The sequence below is a fragment of the Lathyrus oleraceus genome, chromosome 2, assembly GCF_024323335.1.
Source record: "Lathyrus oleraceus cultivar Zhongwan6 chromosome 2, CAAS_Psat_ZW6_1.0, whole genome shotgun sequence".
Taxonomy (NCBI): Eukaryota; Viridiplantae; Streptophyta; class Magnoliopsida; order Fabales; family Fabaceae; genus Lathyrus; species Lathyrus oleraceus.
In genome coordinates, this window is record NC_066580.1 from 94,043,774 (window position 1) to 94,056,929 (window position 13,156).

Genomic DNA, 13,156 nt, shown 5'->3' on the forward strand with positions numbered 1-13,156 from the left:
TTCAACAACTTCAACAACTCTTGTAACATTCAGAAACACCCCATCTGACATCTCCTTCAACATCACCTATACACCACAGAACATTATTTTGTTCAACATCAGCTGTCACTTGTTTAGCCTAGCTACTTCAGCACACTTCAGCACATATTAACTGAAGATCTCCACATTAATAGCAGACATATTAACTGCAGATCTCCACATTAACTGCAGCTCTCCACATATTAACTTCTCCCCGTTTTTAGTCAAAATAGACCAAAGTGACCAATTAGACAAAATAAATGTCAATCAGTCCAGCAGAGAATGTCACAAAGGATGTTATAACATATAAAATGTTAAAACAAAATGGCAGGTGGTACTGAACCATAATTATACACAGCTACATGAGCTGAGATAATCAGAAATCCAGAGAACTCATAAAGAGCCCAAAAATTACATCATGACATCAAAAAAGACTGCCAAAAAAAAACTATAAACAGAAAACAGAAAACATCAAAGTATCCAAGCATCCAAGCATCCAGAACACACATCATTAAAATAGGGAGACCATCATCACCACAACTTAGTTTGAGGAGGTAGCATCTTCATCACCTTCAGATCCAGAACTGCCACTAGATTGATCTTGAGAATGAGACCTCTCACTTGAGGTGTGGGCATCTGTTTCCTTGGCTTCAACAACATTATCCATATCTCCTTGCTCCAAGCTACTAATTAGAACCTCTAAAGCCTATTTCCTAGCCTTAGCTACCCTAATCCCAGTTTCCAACTCCTTACAGGTTTCTTTCAATTCAGCAATTAGGCCACCTTGAGAGGCTGGCTTCTTCATTGCAGATGTCATGACAATGTCATTGACATGACTGCCTTCAAATAACTTGTAATGAATTGACAATGGAGGCTTCCTTCTACTGGGAATATCACTTGTGCTTAAAATACCAGGTTGCTGGCTTAGAATTATTTCACAGATAATTGAGGGAAAGGCAATTGGCAGCTTCACTGCATTAGTGGAAGCATGTCTAACAATTTGTTCAAACATGAACCTTCCATAATCAAAGTTGAGCCTGGTTCCAATAGCATATATTATCCTTCCAAGAACATTAGAGATTGTTGATATGTGGTTTGTTGGTACCCAGTTGGCTGACCTTATCTTATGCAAGATAGCATATTTTACAGTTAATTTGCCAGCAGAGAGATGCTTTTTGCTTGGCCATTTCTTGACTTGTCCAGCAGTGATTGTTCTACAGACTTCATTGTCTGTGGCCTCTAACTCAACATCACTTTTTGTTCCTCTTCCTAGGAACTTATTGATCACAGTAAGGGAGAACCTTACACACCTTCCTCTAATAAACACTTTGCAAAACTCTTTGTTGTTCTTGTCAGCAATATCCTCCTGGATGTTCACCACAAACTCCTTCACAAGACCTTCAAAACATTGGGGTAATTCACTAATTGTTTTCTAACAGTTTGCTTTTTAACAGGAGAGATGTCTGGGACATCGTCTTCAACATCATCTTCAGAATCAGAACTTTCTCTGACCTTTCTCTTCTTGACTTCCAAGTGATGAAGCAAGGTGTCATCTTCCTCATCTGAGCTCTCTTCTTCTAAATCAATCACCTTCTCAGTAGTGTCGTGCTTCTTAGACTAAGAAGCATCTACGGGTTTCTTACTAGGCACGATTTTCCCTAAAGAACACAATCCTTCTGCAGCAATATCTTTCTCTGATCTAGATGAATCATCATCTTTCTCATTTTGAGGTTCTAGCTCAGGTGAGGGGTCCCTTCTAGACAGAGGAGTCGAAACTCCCTTGACTGAGTGTCCTTCATTTAGGATCCTTGTGACCAGATTCCTAATGACACGATCAGTATAATGCATGTCATCCTTAGAGGGAGGGTTATTAGAACTGTTACCTTGATTATTTCCTACAGTGGAAGATGGACCAGGGGCGTCGCTTGGGATGATTGAAAGAGGAATAACTTCCAAAACGTCTTCATCCAGAAAATCCATGGAGGGAATTCTTGCTTTGTGAGTAGGTTTGAACCAGAAGATGAAGGATGTTGTGACATTTTGTTGAACTTGTGAAAGAATTTTTGTTGCCCTAGCAGAGATGGTCGATATAGTTTGATGAAGATGGAAGTGGTTGTGTTGAGATTGCGTGTGAAAATGGTAGAGATGGTAGTTTCAATACTAGGTAATGATTTACCATAAATGGGGCACTTTCTTTTAAGTGGGCAGACAATATTTTTATTACCTTTTCCACTCCAAATTAATTGCTATAAATTCTCATGGATACAAATCCCTAATTTCCCTCTTAAACATTCAAATTGATTAGCATCCAAAGCCTTTGTAAATATGTCAGCTAATTGCATTTCAGTAGTAACATGCTCCAGGGCTATGATTTTCTCTTCCACTAGTTCTCTAATAAAGTGATGACGAATATCAATGTGCTTTGTCCTGTTGTGCTAAATAGGATTCTTAGAAATATTTATAGCACTCAGGTTGTCACAGTACAATGTCATGACATCTTGTGTGACATTGTATTCAGTCAACATTTGTTTCATCCAAACCAGTTGAGAACAACTACTCTCAGCAACTATGTATTCAGCTTCAGCAGTGGATATGGACACACAATTTTGTTTCTTGCTAAACCATGATATCAAGTTGTTCCCCAAGAAGAAACATCCTTCTGATGTGCTTTTCCTAACATCCTCCATGAGTATATAACATTCCATAGTCACTGGTGCCATTGACATATTTCAGTATCCTCTTCACTTGGTTTATGTGACTGACTTTTGGTTCAGCTTGATATCTAGCACAAACACCTACAACAAAGGCAATGTCAGGTCTACTTGCTGTGAGATATAGCAGACTTCCTATCATGCTTCTATAGAAACTTTGATCTACAATAACATCATTTTCATCTTTGGAGACTTTCAAATGTGTAGGAGCAGGTGTCTTTTTATGACTTGAATTCTCCATGCCAAACTTCTTAACAATGTTCTCGGCATATTTGCTTTGAGATAGAAAGATAGAATCTTCCATCTGCTTGACTTGTAGCCCAAGGAAATAGGTCAGCTCTCCAACAAGGCTCATCTCAAACTCAGACTGCATTTGTCTAACAAAATGTTCGACCATCTGATCTGACATCCCACCAAACACAATATCATCCACATATATTTGAGCCACCATGAGTTTTCTTCCTTCATTCTTAACAAATAGGGTTTTGTCAATACCTCCCTTTCTGTATCCATTGTTAGTGAGGAAGACAAAGTGGATACGTGATCAAATAGTACATGATACAAATCAAATATTCCTTCCACTACCTGAAAATATGAGCGAAAGACAGTACTATTCTTCACACTTGTCACTAATCCATTAGTGGACAACTGCTTTTTGGTATCCTGAAATTGCCCTTCTACGGTCCCTTTCTATGATATATAACTAAGACTTGGAGACTTGAAGAAAAAATTACAATAATTCACAAGACTGTTTTATAGGTGAAAAATCTCTCAACTTTGTTCATACTTTTCTTTAAGCGTTTGTATTTCATTTGTGTAAAATCTGCTTGTGTAGATGCAACTTGTAACATAAAAAGGTGTATTCAAACTTGTTTGTTTGTATTTCCTTAAGAAGATTAGGTTATAGTCAGATCCTTGAGAATAAAAAGAAAGTTGTTCTTTGTAATTTCCTTAACAATACTAGGTTGCAGTCGGATCCTTAAGAAGACAAAGAAAGTTCTTCTTTGTGATTTTCTGTAATCAGTTTGATTATAGTGGATTAGGTCCTTATATATAAGGCGAAATCACTTTGGCGGGTGGACTGGAGTAGCTTTGATTTCAAGCGAACTAGGATAAAAATCCTTGTGTCTTTCTCTCATTGTTCTTTTGATTGTGTGGAGTTTTTTAGTTGGTAAAAAGCTTTTATTTTTAAAAACCCAATTCAAACCCTCAATTTCTTGTGTTTTTCACACCTTCATAAAAGAGTACAATATTGATCAAGATGTCATGACATTATATTATGACAATTTAAGTGCTATTATTATTTCAAAGAATCCTATCCAACATAGTAGAACCAAGCATATTGACATTTGTCATCATTTCATCAGAGAAATTATGGAAGATAAAATTGTATACCTTGAGCATATAGCAACTGAAAAACAGTTAGCTAACATATTCACTAAAGCTTTAGATGCAACTCAGTTTAAAAAGTTGAGGGGTGCTCTTAATATTTGCATATGTGAGAATTTATAGCTGTCAATGCAAGGGATGGAAATATATTTTCTCTCTCTTATCATCATTGTTGCACGCGAAAGTAGAATGATTATTCCTATGTAAAATTCTTGTTTTAACTAGATCATTGTTACAAAAAAGAACAATCCTCATCTCTCTTTCTATTGTTCTTAGAAAACTGTTCATTCCATTTTTTTATCTAGTTCTTCAATTTCTTACAAATATGAGTAAAATTCTAATGAGGTCAGATTGCTTGAAGTTAATAATGCAACTACTAAAAAATTTAGGATTCTCGAGTCAAAGAAGGTTGACCTAGAGAAGTATGAAATAAAAGCTGAAACATATGCTGAACAATCTGTTGGAACATTTGTGACTGGGAAAAAGTCTGTAACAAAGATGAAGTCCTTGAAGAGAAAGCATGTGCAACCAAGTGACTATGACTCATATATTGATGAAGATTGGGTCAGTTGACTTTCATCGGGTGGAAGGTTTGGACGGTGAAGCAGGATGTCTTGTGTGTTTTTAGTTATTTCAATCTTGTTGTGTTTTGGCCCTTGTATTTGGGCATGTGCGATAGATCTTCTTGCACCCCGTAGAATCCGCCTATACATTTGTATTAGATATTTTAAAATTCTGCAAAAAAATTCAATAAAAACTATAAAAAAAAAAGACACGTTACTTATAAATATTCAGACAATGCTTTTTGCTATTTTCTAATAAAAAAATTGACAAATATATAATTTTTTAATACATATATAATTAAATATTAAAAAAAACATACCTAAGAAATTTAGATAAGTTTTCTCCTTTAAACAAATCATCCAAAATATATAAGGATTTAGGGTGTATAATCCTTAAAGAAACAAAAATATTTGAAGGCCTCTTTGTTTGTTTATTAAGCCCATTCTATCCATTTTAAAATTTTTATTCAATATCACTCTAAAAATATTGATTCTATAGTCAATATCACTTTATTCGAACACTGACACACATTAAAATAATAAACATATCAACGGCCAAAACTCAAACTTCACCATGAATGATACCTTTTCTCCTTCCCCATGGTATATGTCTGTCACCTTCACATGGAATCCAATTCCCATCATCTACTGCATTTTCTTGTCATTTCAGAAAAATTGAGTACAGAAAATGGCATTCTTCATGTTAAGTCACTTTGAAAATGCACACACGCTTACGTTGTTACTTGAGCTTGTCATGTAAGACTGTAAGTAAACATATGTCATATACTTTTTTTGAAGTAACATGTCATAAACAATTACTATAATGTCCCCACTGAAACCACAATGTTTATTTTAATGAGTGGTTTATTTATTCTTTTACTCAAACTTTTTTTTTCATTTTGCTTGTGGATGTGTAGATGAGCAATATGGGTTCGAATGATGATAAGTTGGCTGGTAAAGGAAAGGCCGTAGCTAAAGATGAAGATGATGGCATTGTTTATGTCAAATTTTCAATCAAAGGCTTGGTATGTATCACTCTCACTTTATTACTTATGCATTATGGATTATGGATTTAGTTTGGGTGTTATTTTTTACCTTTTTTTTTGTTGAAATTCAGGATGGAAGAGAGTTGTTTTTCAAAGTGAACCAAGATAAGTTTTTGGTAAGAGCATTTAGAAAATACTGTGAAGAGATGGAGTTGGAATATCATACCATGCACTTCATGCTTGATGATGGTCAGAGGATTAGAGGGGAACGTCAAACACCAAAAATGGTTACTTTCTTTCTTAATAAAACTTTCACAATTTCTCTTACTAATTTGTGTTTTTGATATTGATTATTGTGTTACAGTCATTAATGTAGTTTATTACTTATAGTTGTATTTTGACATTTTAATGTGATTTCAGTTGAATATTGAAAATGGTGCGGAGATTGTTGCTGCAAAACTTCAAACAGGAGGTGGGAGTTCAACTCTGTAAACTAATTGCAATTATTAAATGGTTTGTATGGAGTTATTATTATTATTATTATTGACAAATATTAATAACTAGAATATCACCTGAGCAGTTTTATTTTAACTTTTAAGACAGATTGATGATATATATCTATTGTTTTCAGTCATTATATATTATTTAAAAAGTAAATTAGCAATAAATAATATTATTTGATTAAATGAAGATATCGATAGTTAATTAAATTTAAGAAAACCTAATAATGTTCATCTTTTATTTTTATCTGTCTTATTTTTACAATGTTGTGATTTATTTGAAAACAAGTTTTGTCGAATTATATTAAATAATTATATGTTTAAGGAAAATATCAACAATGTAGAGTGCAGATTAGATGATTAACTTTTGTTTTTGACTTTTTTTTTCTACACACTTTTGTTGAAGTTTTTTTTTAAATAATCATATTTTTTTTTTAAAATTCAAAAATAACCATAATTTAAAAAAATTACAAAAATCGGCAGTTTTTTACCCTAAACTACACATGGGCGCCATCCTAGATGGCGCCTATCCTTCAATAGGAGGGCAAGTCGCCACTAGGAGTGGCGCCTTCTCCTAAATGTTTTTTTTTTTTTTTTTTATAATTTTTTTTAATATGTTTTTAAATTTTTTTAAATTTTTTTAAATTTTTTTAAATTTTTTTAATTAATTTTAAATTTATTAATTTATGTTTATTATAAATTATATTAATTTATATTAATACATATATATAAATAATATTATTTACAAGATATATATATATATATATATGAAGATTTTTTTTAAATAATCATATTTTTTTAAAAAAATTCAAAAATAACCATAATTTAAGAAAATTTATAAAAATTGGTCGTTTTTTGCCCTAAAGACACATGGGCGCCACCCTAGATGGCGCTTACGCTTTAGTTGGAGGGCAAGTCGCCACTAGGAGTGGCGCCTACTCCTAAATATTTTTTTTTTAATTTTTTTTTTGCTTTTTTTTAAATTTTTTTTAATATGTTTTTAATTATTTTTTAAATTTTTTTAAATCTTTTTTAACTTATTTTAAATTTATTAATTTATATTTATTATAAATCATATTAATTTATATTAATACATATATATAAATAATATTATTTACAAGATATATATATATATATATATATATATATATATATATATATATATATTAATTTATATATATTAATTTAATTTATAACTAAATAATATTATTTATAAATTATTAAAATATATTAATTTATATACATGTAAATAAATAATATTATGTATATATTTGTAAAATACACAAGATATATATATATAAATATATATTAATTTATATATATTATTTTTTATTAATAAACACAATATATTTATATTAAAACAATACACAAGACAAATATTATAAAATTTAATTAAAATGCATTATTAATTTGGGATTTTTTACATATTATGCGGTCCCTGGTACGATCCGCACGGAGGAGGTCTAACTACTCGTCTAGACGGCTCACATGGTGATGGTGCTTCCCTATTCCCACCCCTAGTCCTAACGCGTCCCCTTGCCCTTTGCCGTTGTGATTGGGTCGAAGTCCCTTCAATGCTGTAGGAAAGGCGGGTGCCTTCTGCGCCCTCAAAGCTTTGTCTCGGTGGGACAAACTGACTCCTGTTGGGTGCGCCCTCGAAATGTGGCCTTTGGTAGTTGAGGGTTGAATCGGGTTGGCTAAAGAACAATGTCTGTTGTGGTGTGTAGTAGTCTTGTTGGTAATCCTCTTGTATACCTGTGTCGGGGCTAAGTGGAGGACTGGAAGAGCCGGGGACATCGTCGTGATGGAAGTGTTGGGATTGGTGTTGGTGGGGGATTGAGTTTGTGGTAGGTGTTGGGACTGTTGATGGTGGTGGGAATGTTGAGGTTGGTGTTGGTAATCTTCATGATATTGGGGTTGAGTTTGTGGTATGTAGTGTTGATTTGGTTGGGGGGTGGACATGTGTTGTGGTGGTTGTTGTTGGTAATACGGTGGTGGTGGTTGTTGTTGGTAATACGGCGATGGTGGTGGTGGTTGTTGTTGGTAATATGGTGGTGGTTGTTGTTGTTGGTAATATTGTGGTGGTTGTTGTTGTTGGGAATATTGTGGTGGTTGTTGTGGTTGGAAATATGGTTGTTGCATTCGGGGATCGTCCAAATAGAACGGGTCAGACACAATCATTTCTGGATTTGTATTTGCTCTATACCAATCCACATATTCCCTTGTCGGCTTCATTTCGTTGGGCACCACCGGAAATTGTAGAACATAGTGGGCACGCTCTTTTCACATTTTACAGAACTCCTTTGCAAATGCCTTCCAATTTTGGGCATACCACTGGTGGCTAACTTTTTTAAGATGCCAAGGTTCCAAAGACATTGGGGGCCTGGGATTTCTTGATGCATTCCGAATTGCAGTTTGACACGGTCACTTTGGTGCATCTCCACAGTGGTGAACCGCATGATAGCCGTTTTTGCTGTCCAAACAGCTGCATCTTCGGGGTTGGGTTGATGTTCCAATCCCAAATATGGTCTCCAAGTAAACTGCAAAGAAAAAAATAAATATGTTATTTATTGAGAATGCTTGATATTAATAAATTAGTTAGAAGATGAATGATTTAATGGTAATACATCTTGTGCTCGGAGACGATCCAAGAGTTGACGATAAAATATTATTTTATTTTTCGGGGTAAGACTGTAATCTAGTCCAGTTGCAATGAACCTAAACAAAAAAAGATAAATAATATTATTTACAAATATTTATAAGATAAATATACAAAATGAAATAACATCATAAATTTACCTAGTTGCGTAGGGGAAGGAGTAGACGTTAGGATTTTCGGGGGCTAGCCTCGGCAATCTCCACCACCCCCATGTTTGGAGCAAAAAAGCACATCCAGAAAATGTACAGTGGTCATTTTGTGCATTTTTACACAAAGAGCTATATAGGAAAGCCAGTACAGCAAAATCCCAACTATACGTGCTTATTCTATCTATGTCCTCGAGCAAACTCAAGTACATAAAGTTTATGCTATTTCCCGTGCCTTCGGAAAATAGCAAGTTCCCAAATAATAACATAATGTAAAACCTTGTTTTATTATTTTTTCTTGTTCGGACGAATCCTCAGTCAAAATTATAGCGTCGTGGTAGAATTGGAGGCTCGAAAGTTTAATACCCTGGCCCCTTGCTTTCGCAGATCCCTCACTCTCGACTAGATCTACGCCCAACATTTGAACACATAGTTCGTTGGGCTGTTGAACATTTCCAGTCACAGGCTTACCATTTATTCGAAGACCCAAAAGCATGTAGACGTCCTCTAGTGTGACGGTACATTCACCAGTTGGTAGGTAAAAAGTGTGTGTCTCTGGTCTCCAACGTTCACACAAAGAAAGAATAAATTTCACATCAATTATGGCATTTACCACATGCATAACATGACCGAACCCCGCACGCTTTATGTAAGGTACGCACCATGGGTCTGGATAAGCCATAGGGTGTGAACGTTGACGAAATTCCTTGGGATCCTTTAAAAACAAACAATATAAACAATCATTAGATTGGAGTTTTAAAAAATAAATTATAAACATACGAAAGAGGCAATGTTCAAGAAAAACTTACGAATGAGGCAATGTTCGCCCTAGTGCCTCTGTGTTCTTGGCCCATGGTAAGAAGAGACATGATTGCAATGTAGAACGTAGGTTTGTTGATGAAAAGTTTCGTCGGTGTTCTCTGAAAAAAAAGTGTTAGTGGATGATGAAATTTTTCAAGAATGACCTGCTATTTATAACCGTATTCAAATAGTATGAATATGTAAAAAATTGGACACGTGTAACGCAGGCAAAAATTTGACACGTGTAACGCATGCAAAGTTGGATATGGCATGCATGAGAATCTTGCGGGCTAGGTGGATATGACTTTGATGGATAGGCATGCGTGAGAATCTTGCAGGCTAGGTGGATAGGTTAGCATGCATTGGTACAGGTTAGGTTGCACTTGTCTTGTCTAGGGGAAGACTTGGTGGATGTGTTGCATGCAAAAATGTGACACGTCTAACGCATGCATCACAATTGAATTTGTGTATCTAGGCATGCGTGAGAATCTTGCAGGCTAGGTGGATATGACTTTGATGGATAGGCATGCGTGAGAACCTTGCAGGCTAGGTGGATAGGTTAGCATGCATTGGTACGGGTTAGGTTGCACTTGTCTTGTCTAGGGGAAGACTTGGTGGATGTGTTGCATGCAAAAATGTGACACGTCTAACGCATGCATCACAATTGAATCCGTGTATCTAGGCATGCGTGAGAATCTTGCAGGCTAGATGGATATGACTTTGATGGATAGGCATGCGTGAGAACCTTGCAGGCTAGGTGGATAGGTTAGCATGCATTGGTACAAGTTAGGTTGCACTTGTCTTGTCTAGGGGAAGGCTTGGTGGATGTGTTGCATGCAAAAATGTGACACGTCTAACGCATGCATCACAATTGAATCCGTGTATCTAGGCATGCGTGAGTATAAGTATTCACACAAATTTTCATACAGGTATGCACAAAGTCTTCACAATATCTTCACATATTTCACACATATCTTCACATATCATGGCGTCTTCATCACAATACAAAATCAAAGCTCACGTGAATGGTGAGACTTATGAATGTGATATGTCTGGCTTCCTATTTAGAAACACCGATTGCACTCGTTTTTGTCTAAATAGAGGAGCTGACTTCTCTTATCTGAAAAAAAAGATTGAGTCCAAACTTAGACAACCTGTGTCCCAAATTTTTTATCAACAACCTTTTTTTCTGAAAATAACTCAGTCAGGTTTTATAAGTCATTGATTCAAAATGACATGGAGGCACAATACATGTTTCGTAACCATGAGTATTCTGGTTACGGTTATATAGTGTTGTACATTGTCTTGGAACAATTTCAACCAACTCAGAATATTCAGTCACAGGTTATTGATCCTGTGGTTGATGACGAATAAGATGTTGAACACCCCATTGAAGACGATGTGGTTGATGATGCAGAAGACGTGGTTGATGACTTGGTGAACCATGATTTCGAAGACGAAGACCAAGTACAAATACCTATAGCGCAACACTACTCACCGCCTGCGCACTTCACAACCCTTAACTTGCGCGAGGATGAGCCCTCGTCAGATATGTTCTACAACCCATATATGAGGTCTGATGAGGACTTAAAGAAGAGTGACCAATTTCGGACCAAGGAAGAGTGTCTGTTAGCAATAAAAAATTGGCACTTGAAAAACTGTGTTGACTACGATGTTAACAAATCAAACCCGGAAAGATACGCTATTTTATGCAAAAACCCGGAGTGTGGGTATAGGTTGATGGCATCGTACAAAAAGAAACATAATGCGTGGGTGATAGGGTCCATTTCTCAAGCTCACACTTGCGTCAACACATACATGGCACAGGATCATCGCAAACTTAGCCATGATATGATTTTCTATTCCATAATACCTCTTGTTGAAGTTGACCCGTCACTCAAGGTCAAAACTATTATCTCCCATTGCGTTGCTGTTTTCAAATATACACCGTCGTACAGAAAGGCTTGGTTAGCGAAAACCAAGGCAATTGAACTGGTATACAGTAATTGGGAGGAATCATACAAACAACTTCCATGCTACCTGGCTGCACTACATTTGTATTCACCTGGGACGGTTTCTATAATGGAGACCTTACCGACACAATCCCCTAACGGAACTCGTCTAGAAGGTAATGGAATATTCCATAGACTTTTCTGGGCATTCCGTCCCTGCATCATCGGTTTCACATTCTGCAAGCCGCTTATTCAAGTCGATGGAACTTGGCTGTATGGGAAATACAAAGGATCGTTACTGATGGCGGTCGCACAAGATGGAAATTCTAATATTTTCCCAATAGCCTTTGCATTGGTAGAAGGAGAAACGGCTGCTGCTCGGAGTTTCTTTCTTAAGAATCTCCGAACGCACGTGACTCCACAAGCTGGCATCTGTGTGATTTATGACAGGCACGCTTCTATAGAAAATGCATACAATAATCCAGCAAATGGTTGGCATGACCCCCCGTCTACGCATGTCTACTGCATCAGGCATATTGCTCAAAATTTTGTGCGGGAGTTCAAAGATAAATTCTTGAAGCAAAATTTGATAAACGCGGGGTATGCATTAAACCAACTTGGATTCCAATACTACCGCCGGGAAATAGTGTTGGCAAATTCTGATGCAGGGAGGTGGATCGATAATATTGAGAGAGCAAAGTGGACTAGGTCATACGACGATGGGGTGAGGTAGGGCCACATGACAACAAATCTTGTGGAATCAATGAACGACGTCTTTAAGGGCATACATAACCTCCCGGTAACCGTTTTGGTGAGTACGACCTATTTTCGGATGGCAACGTTGTTCGTAACAAGAGGCAAGCGCTGGCATGCAGTGTTACAGACGAGTCAAGTGTATAGTGATGCCTGCATGAAGTTTATGAGGCAGGAATCTGCCAAAGCTAGCAGCCATCGGGTTACGGAATTCGACTTGCCTCATAAACTTCATGCAGGCATCACTATACACTTGACTCGTCTGTAACACTGCATGCCAGCGCTTGCCTCTTGTTACGAACAACGTTGCCATCCGAAAATAGGTCGCACTCACCAAAGCAGTTACCGGGAGGTTACGCATGCCCTTAGAGACGTCGTTCATTGATTCCACAAGATTTGTTGTCATGTGGCCCCACCTCACCCCATCGTCGTATGACCTAGTCCACTTTGCTCTATCAATATTATCGATCCACCTCCCTGCATCAGAATTTGCCAACACTATTTCCCGGCGGTATTATTGGAATCCAGGTTGGTTTAATGCATACCCCGCGTTTATCAAATTTTGCTTCAAGAATTTATCTTTGAACTCCCGCACAAAATTTTGAGCAATATGCCTGATGCAGTAGACATGCGTAGACGGGGGGTCATGCCAACCATTTGCTGGATTATTGTATGCAC

General features: G+C 36.4%; 1 protein-coding gene across 1 annotated transcript; it reads left to right on the forward strand.

Annotated features, from left to right (window-relative positions):
- The first annotated feature begins 5,293 nt into the window (after window positions 1-5,293).
- On the forward strand, window positions 5,294-6,357 carry LOC127121161 (small ubiquitin-related modifier 1). The gene is made up of 4 exons (XM_051051748.1): window positions 5,294-5,445; window positions 5,599-5,706; window positions 5,799-5,954; window positions 6,088-6,357. Exons 1-4 carry the CDS (start codon window positions 5,401-5,403, stop codon window positions 6,157-6,159), a joined length of 381 nt encoding a protein of 126 aa, XP_050907705.1. The 5' UTR covers window positions 5,294-5,400; the 3' UTR covers window positions 6,160-6,357.
- The last annotated feature ends 6,799 nt before the right edge of the window (window positions 6,358-13,156 follow it).